Source organism: Gobio gobio, assembly GCF_949357685.1.
Source record: "Gobio gobio genome assembly, chromosome: 1".
Classification (NCBI taxonomy): domain Eukaryota; kingdom Metazoa; phylum Chordata; class Actinopteri; order Cypriniformes; family Gobionidae; genus Gobio; species Gobio gobio.
This window is the reverse complement of record NC_137097.1, coordinates 58281831-58300379: the sequence shown is the minus strand read 5'-3', so window position 1 is coordinate 58300379 and position 18549 is coordinate 58281831. Positions and strand designations below refer to the sequence as shown.

The following is an 18549-nucleotide window of genomic DNA, read 5'->3' as shown; positions in this document are numbered from 1 at the left end:
GACATTGAATGCTTGTTTTAGGATTAGATAATCATATAGTCATATAATAATCACATATATTGATTATTTGATTATTGAGGAGTTGCTGTGTGGATGCATGTAACAATATCTTTAACATTTTCTGTTTTATACAAAGTGGCATAGATAAAAAAAAGTCATTTATCGGTTATTGGTCAGTTAAAATAATTAGGTGAGATTAAATGGGGACTCCTACTTCTATTGTCAACAACGGTCTCATTTGTTTCTATTTTTATTTCCTCTTCGGAATGTTAACCTTCTAGTATTCCTCAAAGGGATCACACTTGTGATCCTTTGCATAAAAACAGACCGAAGACAATAAGTGTATTTTTTATGATGAATGTACTTTTTATTTTGTTCCAGTTATATTTATTTTTTAATATTTAGTATTTTGATGAGATTTCATGGTACTAGACACAATATTACGTATTACTTTCAATTAATACACTGTTAAAGTTAAATCTGCAGTCTGTAGCTCTTTTGGATAAAAATTACATAACCAGCCAGTGTTTAAAATCTCCTTACCGTAGCCCGATTCACAACGGTAAGCTTGTAATAATGTGTTCTAATTTGAGTGGTACTGGTAGATTTCCGCAAGAAATTCGAGCATGTCGCCGTTCGTCTTTGCGTCATTACATCACGTCTGTACACATACAAAAGGAGTCTGTGTCGCATTTGAGGATGCTGCAGGTGGTGGATCATTTATAGCCTTTTCTCACAGCAGCTGGAATAAGTAAACGTATACATTTGTTTAAACGTAATAATTATAACATAATATGTTTTTCTTCTGACTAGGGATGCCACAATTCTCAATATAATATTGAACCCGTTCGGTACGGCATTCACGGTTCAATACGCGCTTGTGAATTGCGTTTTTTCCGGTTTTGCATTTAATTAATTATTTTTCTACACATTCTATCATTTGCCTCCATCCCAATATACTGAACAACGCGACATACATTCACATCACACGTTAGTAGTTATACTCACGAAACACTATAGATATTCACAATCACGGAAGTTCATTATTTGCATGTGTTTTAAACGAAAGCCTTGCCGGTTAAACATTTCATTTACGTGCTTATGCACATGCACTGTTTTAACGTGCGCTTTTCTGAGCGCGAGCACTAAAAGCCTGTCACATGTGATTACTGGACTAAGTAGTCTTACTGCGCTAATACTGTCAAATACACACAAGGTTAACATAAACACAGTCTGTTATGTCTAAAGTGAAAGTAAAATCAGCGTGTGTCTGTATATTAGATGCATGCATGATGCAGGTCTTAAATTGACAGCAGTGCAGCCTAGTAAGTGAACACGCTGCAGCTTGCCCTGGGACAGTTCACTCTAAAATGATGTCATTATTTCCTCACTCTAATGTTGTTCCAAACCTGTATTCGTTTCTTCTGTTGAACACAGACAGTTGAATACCAGACAATGGGGTCCAGAAACTGGTTGGTTTCCAACATTCTTCAAATTATATTTTATGTCCAACGGAAGAAAAACTTAATTCAGGTTTAAAACAACTTGAGCATGAGTAATCGATGACAGAATTTTTGAGTGAACTATTCCTTTAGTGGTTAATAAAACAACAAAAGACAAAAAGAAAATCACTCACTGCTCTTGACTGAAAAACTTTAATACAGTTGCTATAATAATAATCAATGTATATTTTATAGTGAAGTCTATGTAGTGTTTTATTTTTACATTCATTCATTCAATTTCATACTTAAATGCTGCTGTACTGCTCTGAGCTGCCAGTGTAAATCTTTATAAATCTTTATTTTATATTATACAATACACTAGGAATGTGTACAAGTTTTTTTTAAGATAAGTTCTAAGTTTAAGTAAGGTTTTTCAAGTCTTTTAGGTAAAATAAAGAAAGAGTACTGCAAAATAGCATTTTTTCTCCTTAACCTCTTGCTGTTCCTGTCGGCTAAGACAAGCCATCAGAAACAAACCGAAAACTGTGGTTAAAAAACTAAGGTATGTATTGAATTGTGGACTAACTGTATTGTTGCATCCCTAATTCTGTCAAATTTTCTCACAAACAGCACTATAGAGAAACACAAACAGCACTATAGGGAAACACAAACAGCACTATAGAGAAACGCAAACAGCACTATAGAGCCCTCGTGGTTAAATAGACTCAAGATTATATGGTTGGCTATGTGAGCAGCAGAGGTTTGATCTGCACAAGCTCTGATATAAATTAAAAATATAAATCTCCCTTATCCTCACACACAAACACGGCTGATTCGTCTATCAGCACATGCTGATGGAACAAATACTCAACTCATGGGTCACACATCTGTTCTGACAGAGTCCTCAAAAATAATGCTTAATGTGACCAACCATATAATCTCATAAATATCCTATACACCAGTATCTTAGTTAAAGCACACATGCACATTTATTCATGCACCTATAAAAAAAGGATGTAGTCTGTCCTCTGCTGGTCACATTAGAAACCGTGCATATTCATAAACACAACAGCTCTAAAGTATGAATGAATGAGAGTGCAAAGCTAAAATCAATTACAACAGCACAAAATAAACACAGCCCTGCATTTGTTTAAAGAGTGCTGATATTTATTGAGTATCAGCTGATAATTAGGTTTTGCATTAGACAAATTCTGATTTGATGATGTTGTACCCCCAAAAAATCGCACTGTAATTTCATATTTCCCATTCCTTTCCTATGGAAGATCACAAGTGTAACTATTTTTTTATAACACATTTTGCTCTTTTTTTTTTAAGTGCCACAAAAGTCACCTACTTGTACCATTCCAATTAAGTATTTTTTTCTATTATTCAAAATGTAATATCTAAAAGAACTTAAAACCACCAGAGGTTTTAAGCTGATAAAAGAGCTTTAAAAGAGCAATAACATTTTCTTCTGGAATTATTGACATACAAATGTACGTGGATTGCATAGCTCAGATAATTTCATATGGAAAAAATGTGATGGGAAAGGAGTTCATATTGTCTTTAAATCACAGACTTGCGTCTTGATAAACCTGGTGAGTGAGAGAGATCTCTTCTTTTTTTCTTTGTGGTTATTGTTCTGTTTAGTTCATACAGGGGTTAGGAAAAGGAGGATGAGCTTCAGATTAGACTGCAGGAAGTCTTGATTCATTTTTAATTACTAGAGGTGTCTTCATCCCAAACACACCTCAGGCGTGTTTGCTCTATTGAAGCTTTCACTGCATATACTGTTTCATAATAACACAAAAGGATATTTAAAATCATACTTATCTTTTGTGCATTTAAATATAAACTCTGTGGCACTGGCATGTATGTGATTCACAGTGACTTGACTTAATCTTCAGCCTATTCATGACACCTTCACCTGATGTGAAACCGTTTGTGTTGTGTTTCATGTATTGTGTACATGTTATGGCTGTATGTTGCCGTGCTGGTACACGTTTAACAGTGCGGCAGGTGAAACCAGTCCGTCCTCATTTGTAACGGATCTCAGGTGTGTGTGTGTTTAGTGGAGTTGAATGAGAGGGAAATGTCTCACCGATGGCCAGCTGCCTGCCTCTCTTGCACACACATGGAGGCCTGCCTGTTGGGTGAGATTTTTTTCACGTATGTGTGTGTGTTAGTGTCAGTATGTGACCTGATAGATGATATGTTGTGTTGTCTTGTGTACTGGCCATGTCTTGTGTACTGTGCATGTAGGGTTGGGTATCGTTTGGGTTTTTTTCGATTCCGGTGCCAAACCGATACTTTTAAAACGGTTCCGGTGCCTAAACGGTGCCTGAACCGATACTTTTTTTTTTAAAAGGCCACCAAACGAGGTGGATGACATTAAATGGCTTTTTTATTTATTTATTTATTTATTTATTTATTATTTAAATTGAACCATTTATTAAAAGTTTAATGTATACTTAAATGTATGAATATAAATAAATACAAAACACAATTTACTTATTTACAAATTATAATTGACATATTTACAAATTCACAGTAAAACCTAAGCCACCTAACCCAACTACAACAAGCCTAATATAACTCTAAACAGTTACAGTAATAACAGCAGTCGTCTGTATTCTTGCTCTGCTACAAACCAGCTTCGAGCTTCAGCTTTATTTTGAAATATGATCATATTCTCTGGCTAAATATTTTTGAACGCATCGCCTTAATGTTTCCATGGTGACGCGTCATGTTTCTCACATGACACAGCAGCCGCAATAGCGCTGACAGCTCAGCTGTATCGGGTTTATTTCGTTTTTTCTTTTTATTCAAAATATTCACAAACTTCTTAACTGTGTCACGAACTATCTGATGTTCAAATGTGTGAGTGAATGTGTGTTAGTTGATCTATAAAGCGCAATGGGCGGCGCCATGTTAGTTTGCGCCTCAGAATCGGATCTGTCGGATTTACAACACTTGAGTTCATTCTCGTCTCACGAAATACATGAAAGTAAGTGACCAGTGAACTGGAAGAAGAATAGAGTAAACTATATAATTACTATATAATGTGCATGTATCTGATGTGAATAAAACACGTAACGTTAGTCAAATTATAACCGTCTGAAAGGATTGTCATTGCCGCTTTCATAGACATCAGTGTGTGTTTTTTGCTAGTAGCCGACTTATGAGCATTTAAATGTCTGAAACCTGAAATAAACATGATGTCGTTGAAAACACTGAATAGTTGTCATGAGTTGTGATGTGACGAGCGCTGAGCGTCTGTCTCTGGCTCAGCCAAAGCGCGAAAGCACGTTTGAATTTTGGCACCGAAATGAGGAACCGAAATCTGCGTTCTGATTCGGTCCGGTACATACCGGTTATATAAGTACCGGTGCCATATTGGAACCGGATTTCGGTACCCAACCCTATGTGCATGTCTTGTGTACTGTGCATGTCTTGTTGGTGTGTGTGTGTGTGTGTGTGTGTGTGTGTGTGTGTGTGTGTGTGTGTGTGTGTGTGTGTGTGTGTGTGTGTGTGTGTTGTTTTATAGCAGCTGTTTTAGTCTGGGCTCAGAGAGCAGCTGTATTGAGGTGTCTAGCACCCTGTGTTTTTGTCTGCCATACTGGGTCTTTTGGTTTTTCTTTCTCATAGTGGTCATTCCTCCATGTGTTTTTTTTTTTTGTTAGAAGGAACATGTACCCTTTTTTGTCCTTTTTAGACTTTTTTTAGGCTCATTGTGTTTGTTAGCAGAGCTATTATTTTGCTCTTTCTCTGAGGGGACTTTTAGAGAGCGGGGGATTTTGCAGTGCTCTGTTGATGTTTCGCACACACACACACACACACACACACACACACACACACACACACACACACACACACACACACGCACAGTCGAATGGTCTTTCAGAGTTGCTGGGGGCTTCGCTGGGTTTCAGCAGAGCTGCGACATGTTGTTGGACTTCATGGACTTTTTTTTAGTACTCGCTTAGACGTCAGGTTATTTTTCATGTCTTTTGTGTGATGGAACAAAGGATTGAGTGAAAAAAAGATGAAATGAAATTGAAAGATTAGATAATATAGAAATCTGAGAGCTATGATGGGGAAAATGGCAAAAGTTTTGTGTGTCAGACCGTGATGAGTCTCTCTGATAGAAGAGACTGCAGAGATGACACCGATAAAGAAAAAGAAGAAGCCAGAGGAATATAGACGGCAAGAAAAAAAAGCAAGCCATATTAAATCGCACTTTAGGATTTATGTTATATTAATTACACATTGAAAAGATTTTGATTAACCTTTATACGATTTTTGGTCATTTTCGACTGATTTCTTTATTGATTTATCTCCCCTTTCCATCTGAGTGATTGAAAACATGGTGACTTTTTTGAGATAGCAATCTGAACTAGCAAACAAAAAATGACTTCATTCGATGAGTTAAGTGAGCATGAAAAAATACAACTCTGACTTTTTTTGTTGTTGAAAAGCTTAGGAAGGTTAAATAACCAACAGGCTTTAGTTATATTACAGCCAGGAAAATTATACTATGAAAATGAGTAGCCGTTTGTTGAGGGCGGGATATTCTCCTTCTAGAAAGCATCTGATTGGACAGAAATATGTGCAGTGCAGGATGAGTCATTTGAGTGCGATTTCCTGAAGAAAAAAAATCTGCTAAAAGTGATTTTTGGATTTTATGGGGTGAACTAACTTGAACATAACCTCAAAGCTAACAGACATGGATTAAATGCCACACAATCATTTTGATTTCGTGGGGTATTAAAAAATAGTAGATATAGACATAAGAGTGTGCGAGTGAGATAAAGAATAGTTGGTGAGCAGCAAACAGATACGGACAGGAAGGAGTTATAAAGGGAAAGATAACTGAATGAATGAGAGAGAGAGAGAGGAGACGGCAAGCAAAAGAAAAGCAGGAGGGCCGGCCCACTCATGGTGACAGAGAGCTGGAGTTTAGAGCTAGTCAGGAGATGACAGAGTGGAGAGAGAAAGAGAGAGAGAGACAGAAGGGAGCTGAATAGTTAAGAAAGTGAAGGAATAGAAGAAAAAAGACTGAAGCAGAGTAAGAGGGGGGAAACTGATATGTAAAAACTTGGATTTAATTCATTTTTCCATCTAGCAGCCGGCTTCCCTGGATCTACATCTTGCCAGCACTGCCACGTGCTTGCCACACACACACACACACACACACACACACACACACACACACACACACACACACACACACACACACACACACACACATTTCAGGGACTGCCAGACAGAGGTATGTGGCTGCATCCTGGTTCGCTCTCATCTCTGGATATGCCTCTGTGGTTGTAACACTCGTCTGCGTGCGTGAGCATGGGAGGTGCGGAGCTCATCGATGTGATTTGGAACTATCAGTTTAACTCCGGGATCCTTTAAGAAAATTCACCAGCATGGATTAACAAAATATTGGGCATGTTCAACAGAAGCCACATCTGGAATTTTTCCTCTCTTTGGAAGAGGATGGACACTTCTTTAACTTGACTTGTAGTTTTTAACCTTTCCCCATCTCCGGTTGTCCAATTCTTCATTTTTTTTTCACATCAAAAGGTCTTAATTGTTCTTTTGTGAATGCGACTCGTCCTTTTGTGAGCCCTTGCACACTCCCATGTGTGTTTATGTGTGATGTGGTCAGAGGGTCAGGTGCCGTTGGTGATGCCTGCCGTGTGCCCGCGTGTAGAGGGTAAGGAGTGGTGTTTTCAGGATGCAGTGGGGGTGGACTGCAGCTCTCCGGAACCTCGCTGTATCTGGGTGGCGGTTTTACACGGGGATGCATCACAAATAAATATTTCAAAAAATGATTCTGAAAGCACAAATGGCATCAGTGCCAGAAGAGCACTGCTGAGACGCTCACAGACCTGCAGGGTAAGCTGTTTTCTCTCTCTCTCTCTCTCTCTCTCTCTCTCTCTCTCTCTCTCTCTCTCTCTCTCTCTCTCTATATATATATATATATATATATATATATATATATATATATATATATATATATATATATATATATATATATATATATATATATATATATATATATATATATATATATATATATATATATATATGGGTGTGTGTGTGTAGAGAAAAAGAGCCTGATGTAGTTGTTAAAGGGCTTTAAAAAAAAAGAAAAGAAAAAAATGTTTGTGACCAAGGTCAGAAATTGACCAGGGTTTTGAGCAAACATGCCACTGAAAGTATCAAAAAAGCCAAAAATATTTAAAAATGGACAAAAAATGCCATCATTTTGAAATGTTTTTTAAAGCTATTTTTACGTATTTAATTTATGTTTTTTTTTTTTATAAGGTTGGGGGGAGGGGGGTCATAAAGGTAAAAAAGGTCAATTTCAGGGAACAACATTTTTTATTGGCCCTTAAAGTTGTTATTTCTAACACTGTTTCTTACTTGCATTTACATCTTATCTGAGACTTTTAACCACAGACACAGAGATAGTATAGTGGGAGGTCAGATACACTAATTAGAAAGTAAAGGCACCAGATAAGGGGTTATAAAGACCCTTCGGGTGACTGTGTGTGTGTGTGTGTGTGTGTGTGTGTGTGTGTGTGTGTGTGTGTGTGTGTGTGTGTGTGTGTGTGTGTGTGTGTGTGTGTGTGTGTGTGTGTGTGTGTGTGTGTGTGTGTGTGTGTGTGTGTGTGTGTGTGTGTGTGTGTGTGTGTGTGTGTGTGTAAAACTGAGTGGTTTTGCTTCAAGCACCTAGATTATAGGATATAGTTAGGGAATGTCTTGGTCTGTTGTGTATATGGGAGTCTAATTGTGTCTGTATTTGTTCTGTCATGTGATCTAACACTTTAGGATATATGTACATAGAAAATACATACAAACTTGACATATTCTCTGGAATGCCAGGACGGAATAGTGTGGAATGGGATGGGATATTCTTCAGAATTACATATAGACAGCTGTCGGCCAGACACCACTCTCGTATGAGACAGTAACCCAAACCAAACTCAACCGCTTTCAAATATGTGTGGTTGGGCCCATCCAAATCCTCCTAAAAAAGCAAACTGTGCATCACCATGTTTGAACAACCATCGTAATCCGTTCAGAGGTGAAGCCTTCCATTCATTGAAAATGTCTCTGGAACAACCTGATCTGATCTGTTAATGAAAGCGAGGAGCCATTGTTTCAATTAGATCCGCCTGTATTTAAATGAAGCTGCCGGGTTTCATTCAGATTTACTGTAGGACTTAATGCTCCAGTTTCCTTGTTCGGTGTTGTTCATCTGTGAGTTTCTCTTGGGTTATTAGGCTGAAACAGAAGGTTGCCAGGTGGTGGGTGTCCTTTGGCAAGGCTGTGTTAAAATACACACGCTCTGGAGGTGCATTGCAGGGTTGCTGAACGTTTTGTCAGGATGATACACCGCACATTTTGTGTGAATCAGACCAATGACCTAGGACGAAAAAAGAGAAGAAAATTCAAAATTTCAAAATGGTGGACACTAGACAGGAACATGTTAGAAGGTCTAAACAGTAATAATTAATGTGTAAACTTACTCGTTAGAGAGACACGTGTGGCCGTTTGGCATCAAATTTGGTACACAACCTCATTCTAACCATCTGCATATACATACCAAATTTTATAATGATCAACCATTTGCATTTGAAATAATTGACTTCTGAATTTATTTATTTTTATTTAGCAAAGAAACTCTATAATTGACTAAATAATAAGAATGTCAGTGCAAATACCTTTTGGTGCTTGAACGCCTAATAAGTAGTCAGTTAGCAGACAAGACCCTAAGTGACATAGACTTAAGGACAATCCCCCTGGATCAACCTGGGGTTTAGATGACTTGCTCGAGGGCACAATGGTGAAAGCTAATGTATCATTTTTTAACCTACAACCTTTAAGTCACCAGTTCAAATATTTACAACTATGCCATACCACTCCAACAATGTCAAATTAGCTGATTCTAAGCAGTGTTGTTATCGTTAACTAGAACTGTTATTTTATGAAATAGCAGCTGAGATAAAATAAAATATAAATGTTCCATGCTCATGATATGCATCACAGAAATTCGTACCCTGCTGGATACAAGTACTTTCATTCATATTCCCTGCAGTTCTGTTTTTGTTTTTTTTGTTTTTTTTTTACTTCTGGATTCAAACATTGCTGTAAAGGTGGAAAACCCTGTTTAACGGAGTTCCAGCGGAACTAAAAGAGCTGACAGACAGGTTTATACACATACACACACCTCTTCTCAGTCATTTGTGTGTGTTGCAGTCATAGGGCAGGGTGTCAGGGATTAAACACTCAACATTAATTACGCTCAACTTTTCAGCAGGATCACCCACTCAGCTGTTTGGAGTGTATTGTTTCTGGCGACTGTCTGTGAGTGTGTGTGTGTACTTAAGCATAGCCCGCCAATAGAGGACTCGAGACATAATAAAACACTCATCAAATTAGGTATTTGAGGACATTTAGCTATATATAGATTACATTCATAAGTCAATGTCCATATTATGTTTCCAATTCTTTCCCTGATTTATGACCAAATTACCCTGAATCAATAATAGAAACACGTCATCACCAGAGAAAAATGTGTCAGGTGTGTGTAAACCCATCATCAGCTGGTCATAAACTATGACCTCAGCCTAACTTCTAGTCGGAATGAATGTTGGATGTTAGGCAGAAGTCATCAGGATACATTTCTAGTGCACAACTCTACTTTGATTTTAACAGGTGAAGCAGATAGTTTGATATTTTCATTTATGCGTTTACCTGATGTTTGGTTGTATAGACTTTTTTTTCCTTTTAAAAATATCATATGATAAGATACATATACTTGAGATGTAAAATTGCATAAGATTGTTGACTTTCCATATCCTGAATTTTATGCATAATACAAAATAAAATAAAAAAATTAGCAATGGTCTGGAAAAAATAACTAATTTCAAGATACATTCTTTAAAAACAAGGTATTATTATTTTATATTTACCTAATATCTTAAATTGTGTTGCTTCTCAAGTACATCACATATTTTTACTGGAAAATGAGACACAAAATATATTTCAAAATGATTTCAAAGACGTCATTGGATCTTTGTACATCTGGCTTGCAACATGTCAGTGAACTTCTCAAAAGTTCGATGATTTAATGGGAATGTTCTTGTTCTTGGAGAACATTGGAGGTCTCTCGGACGTCAAAGAGATGACTTGTTTGAGCTTAGTACTTAGAATCACATTTCCAATTCATTAGAAAGTTTGTGATGAAGAAACGTACATGACAAAATCAGAACGTGGAGGAAAAGTTTAATGCTTTAAATGGATGGACATTACTGGACCAACATGTGAGCATGTGTTTGTGTGTACACTTGTGTGTTTTGGGGGGGTAATAACAGGGTTTGGTATTCTCAGTGCCGGGAGGAACCTTGTGGTCGAAACCTGCGTGTTGGGGCCTGTTGGATACAGAGCTCTCCCTCTCTTTCTCTTTCTAAAGCTAGCCTCTCTGCCTTTGTCTGAACATGTCCTGGCTTAACAGTAAATGTTATGGAATTCACACATGCCCATGTACATTCATCCTGTCACTTACATAGCTTTATTGTGTCTTTCACTTTTATTTGTCTCTCTAATCCATTGAGCAGGCCCACGCGCGCATGAACTCTGCAGAAAGCTCTGAAGAATTTGAGTGGAGAAAGACAAGAAATTTAAGAGTCTTAATATCTTTACAATATCTACGCAAATTAGCTTCTCAAGTAAATATCTTTTTTTTTTTAAAGAATGTTCAAATATTTTTCAACTCTTGTCTATTTGTTTATTAAATGTTTTAGCTAATTTGATTATTGCGATTGTGACACCCCAGCTCTGTTTAATCCATTTTCATTGTATGGAAAAGAACAGTTTGAACATTCTGCCTAATATCTCCTTTTTGTTCCACGGAGGAAGTACATTTAGCTTTTGAAAGACACGAGGGCGAGTAAATGATGGCAGAAGGTTCATTTCTTGGTGAACTGTCCCTTTAATAAGGGAAAAGCGAATTAGATAAACCATTACATCATTCCACACAATATGCGGGACTGTTTAAAAAGGAGCGTTACCATTTGTCTATAAGTGTGTGTTCATGCGTGCAAGTTGGTAAGAATGCAAGTGAAAGAGAGAAGGTTCAGACATAAGCCCAGCCAAATGAAAACAGCGTGTGAGACAGAAATAGAGTGAGAAACAGAGAGGGGGTGAGGTTGCGGTCGGTGTCAGGACCGCTGGATTATAGACTAGGACTTCTGCTGAGTGCAGAGAGATTTGAGGAGTAACGTGAGGTGAAGAGGAGAGATTTGGTAAAGTCTGCTTTGTATAAAATGAGTTGGCAGCAAAAACAACAACAAAAAATTCCCCTTCTTTTTATATAGATATATGTATATGGCAACTGGCACCGTCCTTGGGGAACTTCCTGCCCTAACCAGATACTTTCTGTTATAGTTAAACCACAGGGCTGGTGAGGTTGTTGATTTTAGGTTGGAGGGGAAAGAGGTATTTTCTTGCAAAATTAGGGGAATGATGATGTCAAATTTTAAATACCAACAAAAATACCTTTACTTGTTTTGTCCCAGTAATCAGGGGACTTTTATGTTATAATTTTTTTTTTGTAAAGATCCTTGGCCTTTATTCTTTCTATCTAATAAGAAACGTTCCTTTTAGTGGCCTCTAAGAATTCCTTTAGAGGATGTTGGCATCACAAAAATGACATCATGGTTCCCAAATGTGAAATGTTTCCCTGGCCCTCCCCCTTTCATTTACTTTTCCTCACGTACCCACGTCTTGTTTGCACAGGTGGCGTTAGTAGACTGACAGATCCGAAACAGTTGGGACAGACATTTAGAACAACAGGGTGTTATTTCTAGCACTTATTTGCCAAGAGTATTCACCAATTATCACATTAAATGTGATGTGTTCATCGACACAGATGCGTTTCATTTACAATTATGCATTTGGCAGGCATTTTTATTCAAAGCGACTTACATTGCATTCAAGATGTACATTTTATAAGAGATTCCCTGGGAATCAGACCCATAACCTTGGTGTTGCCAGTGCCATGCACTTCTTTTTGAGCAACAGGAGAGCTTTTGCCTTAGATACGATGCATAAAAAGCATTTGCATTGGATACAATGATCTACTATGTGATATGTAATCCCAATGAAATAGTAATTTTGTGACTGCGCAAATCAATGGCGAATGTCTAATTTCAAATATCTCTCTGTGTTTCCTCCAGGCAAAGGGGCGGAGAGATGGGACCTCTTCATCCAGTGAGAACCCTCGGCCGGTGGTCAGGAGCGGGGCAGATGGGTTGGGCATGTCCTGGCAGGGTCCACGTACACTCCTGCTCCATAAGAACTCTCAGGGCTTTGGTTTCACGCTGCGTCACTTCATCGTTTACCCACCAGAGTCTGCCCTGCACACCAGTTTCAAGGTGAGGATGCCTGCCAACTGTCACAAAATCAAGCTCTGACTAATCAGTCATTCAACAACTGAAAAAAAAAACATCCAACAAGATACAAACTCAACAAACTGTCTGTCTGCAAAGAGTAGATAAGTTCTGCTCATTCAGCCTTCAAGGCCTTCTATCTTAAAAAATAATCATTCTTTAGTAAAAAAAAAAAAAAAAGCTTCTTATCATGAAGAGTCATTTGCAATATAAGGGCTTAAGAAATATTCTGGTATCAAACTTTTGAAACTTAAAAAGGCTCATCTATGGCATCAGAATCTAAAATCCCTTTATTTTTAAGGATTTATGCCATGCCAGTAATAGCGGTTGGTCCGACCTCAGAACCCGACTGGCATCAGTTTTCCTTTAGCATCTCTTTCTAAAAAGGAAAAAGACCAAAGAAGCAGGGAGAGATGCTGTGTATTCTGCTAATGCACATACAAAAAATGAACAGCTTATATAAAGAAATCTATGAGATGCCTATCATCCCTATTAATGTTTTTTTTTATAAAACTATATTAATAAAAAAGATTACTGCTCAAAACATTTTTACGGTACACTACTATGTGTTTTATTGAATGTTTTAAATGCACTGGACATTTTATATTACAATTGGGACATATATACGATCGTTCAATAATTAAAGAAATTAATACTTTCATTCAGCAAGGATTAAATTGATCAAAAGCGTCAGTAAAGACATAATGTTACACAAGATGTCTGTTACAAATAAATGCTGTTCTTTTGAACTTCTGGAAAATATTAAGCAACACCGCTGTTTTCACATTGAAGTAATGAAGACTGAAGTAAGGATGCTGAAAATTCAGATTTGCATCACAGGAATAAATTACATTTAAAATATATATTACAATAGAAAACAGTTATAATATTTCACAATATTCTCAAATAAATGCAGCCTTGGTAAGCAGACTTTACATTTTACATTAAAACACGTACTGATCCCAAACTTTTGATTGGTAGTGTATATTATTGAGAGCGGGTGTGTGTGTGCATGATGATGGAGAAACAAAGCCCCATTATGATTGGTCTATATGGCATCTCTTCTCTGAGCAGCTGCTGTTTGCTTTGCTTAGCTTAGTCAAAAGGCCTATTTTGTGTTTGACTGGTACCACACGCACTCTGAGCTGGGCTGGGCCGTACCAGGGCTGCTGGGACAATGTGTTCTGGTCCATTCTGTCGTTCACTGTTCCCAGTGTCCACATGGTCACATGCCTGTGTGACTCTCTCCATCTGTCACCACACCAGTTCCTAGTAAATGCACACGTGGACTTACATTTTGATCTGTGGGTTGGATGTTGATTATAAACCTTAAAGTTGTGGTCACTATCCGTCACTCCCTACCCATCCGTTTGCCCCTCTGTCTGTCCTTTTCCCGGCACGGCAAAGCCTCAGTATTGTGTGAGTTTGTTAGGAATGAGCCCAGTCAGCGCAGACTAAACATTGGGCTGCCCACTTTAAACTGCCTGATCAGCGTTGCACGCGTGTGTGATTTGAGCCTCCGGTTTGCAGTCTGGTTATTTTGTAAAGGTTGTGCATTTGTGTTATCTAAACTGTGTCTGTTGTAAATAAAGATTTACACAGTGAATATTATGAATACTCTGTCATTTCCTGCACAGATGGAAAGATTAATGTTGTTTTTGCGGCTGTTCTTGAGGAGGTGTGTTTATTTATGTTTGTGGCTAAAAGCAGCAAATTCACTCCTAGTGGTCCGTATTCCCATTGCTGACCTCTAGTGCTCAGACAGAGTCAGTGTTCCAAACCTAACCATGACTTTCTTCTCATGTAACACAAAAGAATTATTGAACAATATCTTGGCCACTCTTCAATATAATGAAAGGGAATGAGGACAAAATGACAAATAAGCAGCGTAAAAGTATCATAAAGTGGTCCATATAACTAATAATAATAATAATAACAACAGCTTTTTAGTTTAATAACTTTGTGTATTTTAAGCTTTAAAATTTCATCATCCTCAGTCATTGTAATTGCATGGAAATGAGTCAGTGACCAGCATATTTGTTCAAAATGTCTCCCTTTGCCTTCCAAGGTAGAAAAAAAGTCACATTGTTTTTTAAAGTGACACGAGGATGAGTAAAAAAATGACAGAATTTACATTATTGGGTGAAACTAAAGCTTTAAAAAGCTTGATGAGCACTATTTTGTTAAATACGCCAAGACTTTTCTATCATTTCTATTATATGATTACTTTTAAGTACTTATTACAGAGGATAATAACTCACTTAAGTATTGTGTATCTTGTAAATTACTATTAAATCATTTCAGTTTAAGGTAGTTATTTACTTATCTAGTTATTTTGCAGTGATCTAACTCTCCTCTTATTGTTTCCTGTTAGGATGAAGAGAATGGGAATGGAAAGGGTGAGTCTATCTTTTATATTTCTGTGTTTTTAAAAAGTCTCATTCGCATTGTGTGAATTGCAGTCATTTCAACTAATTTCTTATAATTTGAAGATGATTTGTTAGTCATCTGAGTTGACTAAACTTGATGAGCACTTTGTTTTTCTAATTTTTCTGTTTCTTTCTCTTCCCTACTTTATTATCCGTTGTCTTTTATCTCTCAGTAATTGAAGAGATTAATTTGTGGCATAAGCAATTTAGTGTCATATGGTCAATGATCTGGATTTGTGTTGCATTGCACCCCCTAGAGCAAGTTTCCATTCATGTACACTCAAGGTGCCCTATCTGCATTCAAATCAGTCTGGTTTAAGCAGGGTGGAGCACAATTGATATGAGATATATATATCATATAATTTGAAAGTTCTGTCATATGGAAATAAGGAAACATTTTTCATATCAAGCAAAACATATCATATCTCAATTCTATATATCAATGTATTTGTACATGGAAACAGATGCAAACAATGAAATGCATGTCCAGATCTCCAGTGAGAAAGTTTACTGTTGTCTTATTATTCTTTACATATTGTAGTAACGCCAAACACTGGACTGGATCCCATGATAATTTAAAGGAACACGCCGACTTTTTGGGTCTTATAGTTAGATAAGTCCATATACATACCATTTTCATCTGACGCACCCACCGCTAGCCTAGCTTAGCACAAAGACTGGAGGTAAACGGCTCCAGCTAGCCTACTGCTCAATAAGTGACAAAATAACGCCAACATTTTCCTATTTACATGTTGTGATGTGTATAGTTACATCATGTACTAAGACTGACGGAAAATGAAAAGTTGCAATTTTCTAGACCAAAATTAATTCAATTGATGTGGTTGAAAAGACTGTTTGTTAAGCTGTTTCACACCTATACATGATAACTGCTCTCTTGGGTCAGCACAGCAGCAGCGCAAAAGCAGATTTGAATGTTCCACTGTGATCATGCTTGTCAAAGGTTTAATAGACAGCCAAATCGTTGTCATTTAGGAATAAAATCATATGGGTGTTCGAATCAAGATCGCAATCTTTCAACGTGTTATCTTGCAGCAATACTCACCCATATAGAGGTGAACAAACACACACACACACATGCATCTACACACAGTCCACACACACTGTAGCTTCAGATCATAGAGATTTGTGAAATGAAAGCTGCTTTTGACAGATCATCTGATGAAATAAGATTGCTATTGATGCTACAATAAGCCCCACAGTTCCTACAGTAGATCAGTTTTACATTACTACCTGTTTGTTGACTGTTACAGTCTGTCCTCATCTTATCATGTCATCATGATGAGACACTGGCATCAGTATGAGCAAAACACATTCCTCAGTGCCAATCTAAATATCTGTGAACGTGTGTGTGTGTATCTGTACAGGGAGGTCCACAGTGAAGTCTACGGGTGAAACTATTTATTTCCCCCCTAATCTTTTGGTTTTCCAATAAGGCAAACACCAAGTAAAAATAAAATAATGTAAATCAGTGTCAAAGACAAATATCCATAATAGTTAAATATAACTGTAGTTGAATCAAAAGGTTGCAGCGGTTACATCCTAAAAGCATGTTTAAAAGTAATAATTTTGATAATGCAAAAATACAAAAAAGGGATGATGTGACACGACCATATTCTATAAATCTATTTTGTCATTACACTTTATTGACAAAAGTATTGGGACACCCCTCCAAATCATTGAATTCAGGTGTTCCTATCACTTCCGTGGCTAACGGTGTATAAAATCAAGCATCTAGGCATGCAGGTGCTTCTACAAACATTTGTGAGTCGCTCTCAGGAGCTCAGTGAATTCAAGCGTGGTACCATGATAGACTGCCACCTGTGCAATTTGTGAAATTTCCTCTCTACTAAATATTCTACGGTCAACTGTTAGTGGTATTATACCAAAGTGGAAGCAATTGCAACAGCTGTTCAGCTACAAAGTGGTAGGCCACGTAAAATCACAGAGCGGGGTCAGCGCATGCTGAGGCGCACAGTGCGCAGAGGTCGCCAACTTTCTGCAGAGTCAATAGCTCCAGAACTTCAAACTTCGTGTGGCCTTCAGATTAGCTCAAGAACAGTGCGTAGAGAGCTTCATGGAATGGGTTTCCATGGCTGAGCAGCTGCATCCAAACTTTACATCACCAAATGCAATGCAAAGTATCGGATGCAGTGATGTAAAGAACGACGCCACTGGACTCTAGAGCAGTGGAGACATGTTCTCTGGAGTGATGAATTACGCTTCTCTGTCTGGCAATCTGATGGATGAGTCTGGGTTTGGCGGTTGCCAGGAGAACGGTACTTGCCTGACTGCATTGTGCCAAGTGTAAAGTTTGTTGGAGGGGGAATTATGGTGGGGGGTTGTTTTTCAGGGGTTGGGCTTGGCCCCATAGTTCCAGTGAAAGGAACTCTTAATGCTTCAGCATACCAAGACATTTTGGACAATTTCATGCTCCCAACTTTGTGGGAACAGTTTGGGGATGGCCCTTTCCTGTTCCAACATGACTGCGCACCAGTGCACAAAGCAAGGTCCATAAAGACATGGATGAGCGAGTTTGGTGTGGAGGAACTTGACTGGCCTGCACTGAGTCCTGACCTTAACCCGATAGAACACCTTTGGGATGAATTAGAGCGGAGACTGAGCCAGGACTTCTCGTCCAACATCAGTGCCTGACCTCACAAATGCGCTTCTAGAAGAATGGTCAAACATTCCCATAAGCACTCCCAAACTAAGTGGAAAGCTTTCCCAGAATAGTTGAAGCTGTTATAGCTGCAAAGGGTGGGCCAACTCCATATTAAACCCTACGGATTAAGAATGGGATGTCATTAAAGTTCATGTGCATGTAAAGGCAGACGTCCCAAAACTTTTGGCAATATAGTGTATATGTAATTGTAATGAAGTGCGTAGTTATGGGAAGAAGGAGACGGGAACCGGCGAAAGTTTACAAGACTTTAATAAATAAATAACCAAATTGAAAGTAAAAGCACACACATAAAACGTAAACCAAACCAAAACATAAAGTTCAGGCCTGGTCCTCTCTTGTCCTTCACTGTCGTTGCTTCTCCTTTTATGCGTACGAGCTCCTCCGTGAGATCCGTTCTCACGGTCCCTCGGCCTCGCTGCTTGCCACAGTAATGTTCACCAATTCATGGTAGGCCTATTTTATGTGAACAGTGTCCAGTCTCTGGAGGATCAAGCTTTTACCTAGAACCATAT

At 38.0% G+C, this 18549-nt stretch overlaps 1 protein-coding gene across 2 annotated transcripts in view; it reads left to right on the top strand.

Moving 5' to 3' along the window:
• arhgap23a (Rho GTPase activating protein 23a) overlaps positions 1–18549 on the top strand; it is a 73783-nt gene that overhangs the window by 25958 nt on the left and 29276 nt on the right. For both annotated transcript variants that reach the window (XM_079828999.1, XM_079828998.1), the window contains exons 2-3: positions 12692–12889; positions 15279–15303. In XM_079828999.1, the coding sequence (XP_079685125.1) occupies positions 12692–12889; positions 15279–15303 (223 nt within the window). The remainder of the gene's footprint in view (positions 1–12691; positions 12890–15278; positions 15304–18549) is intronic.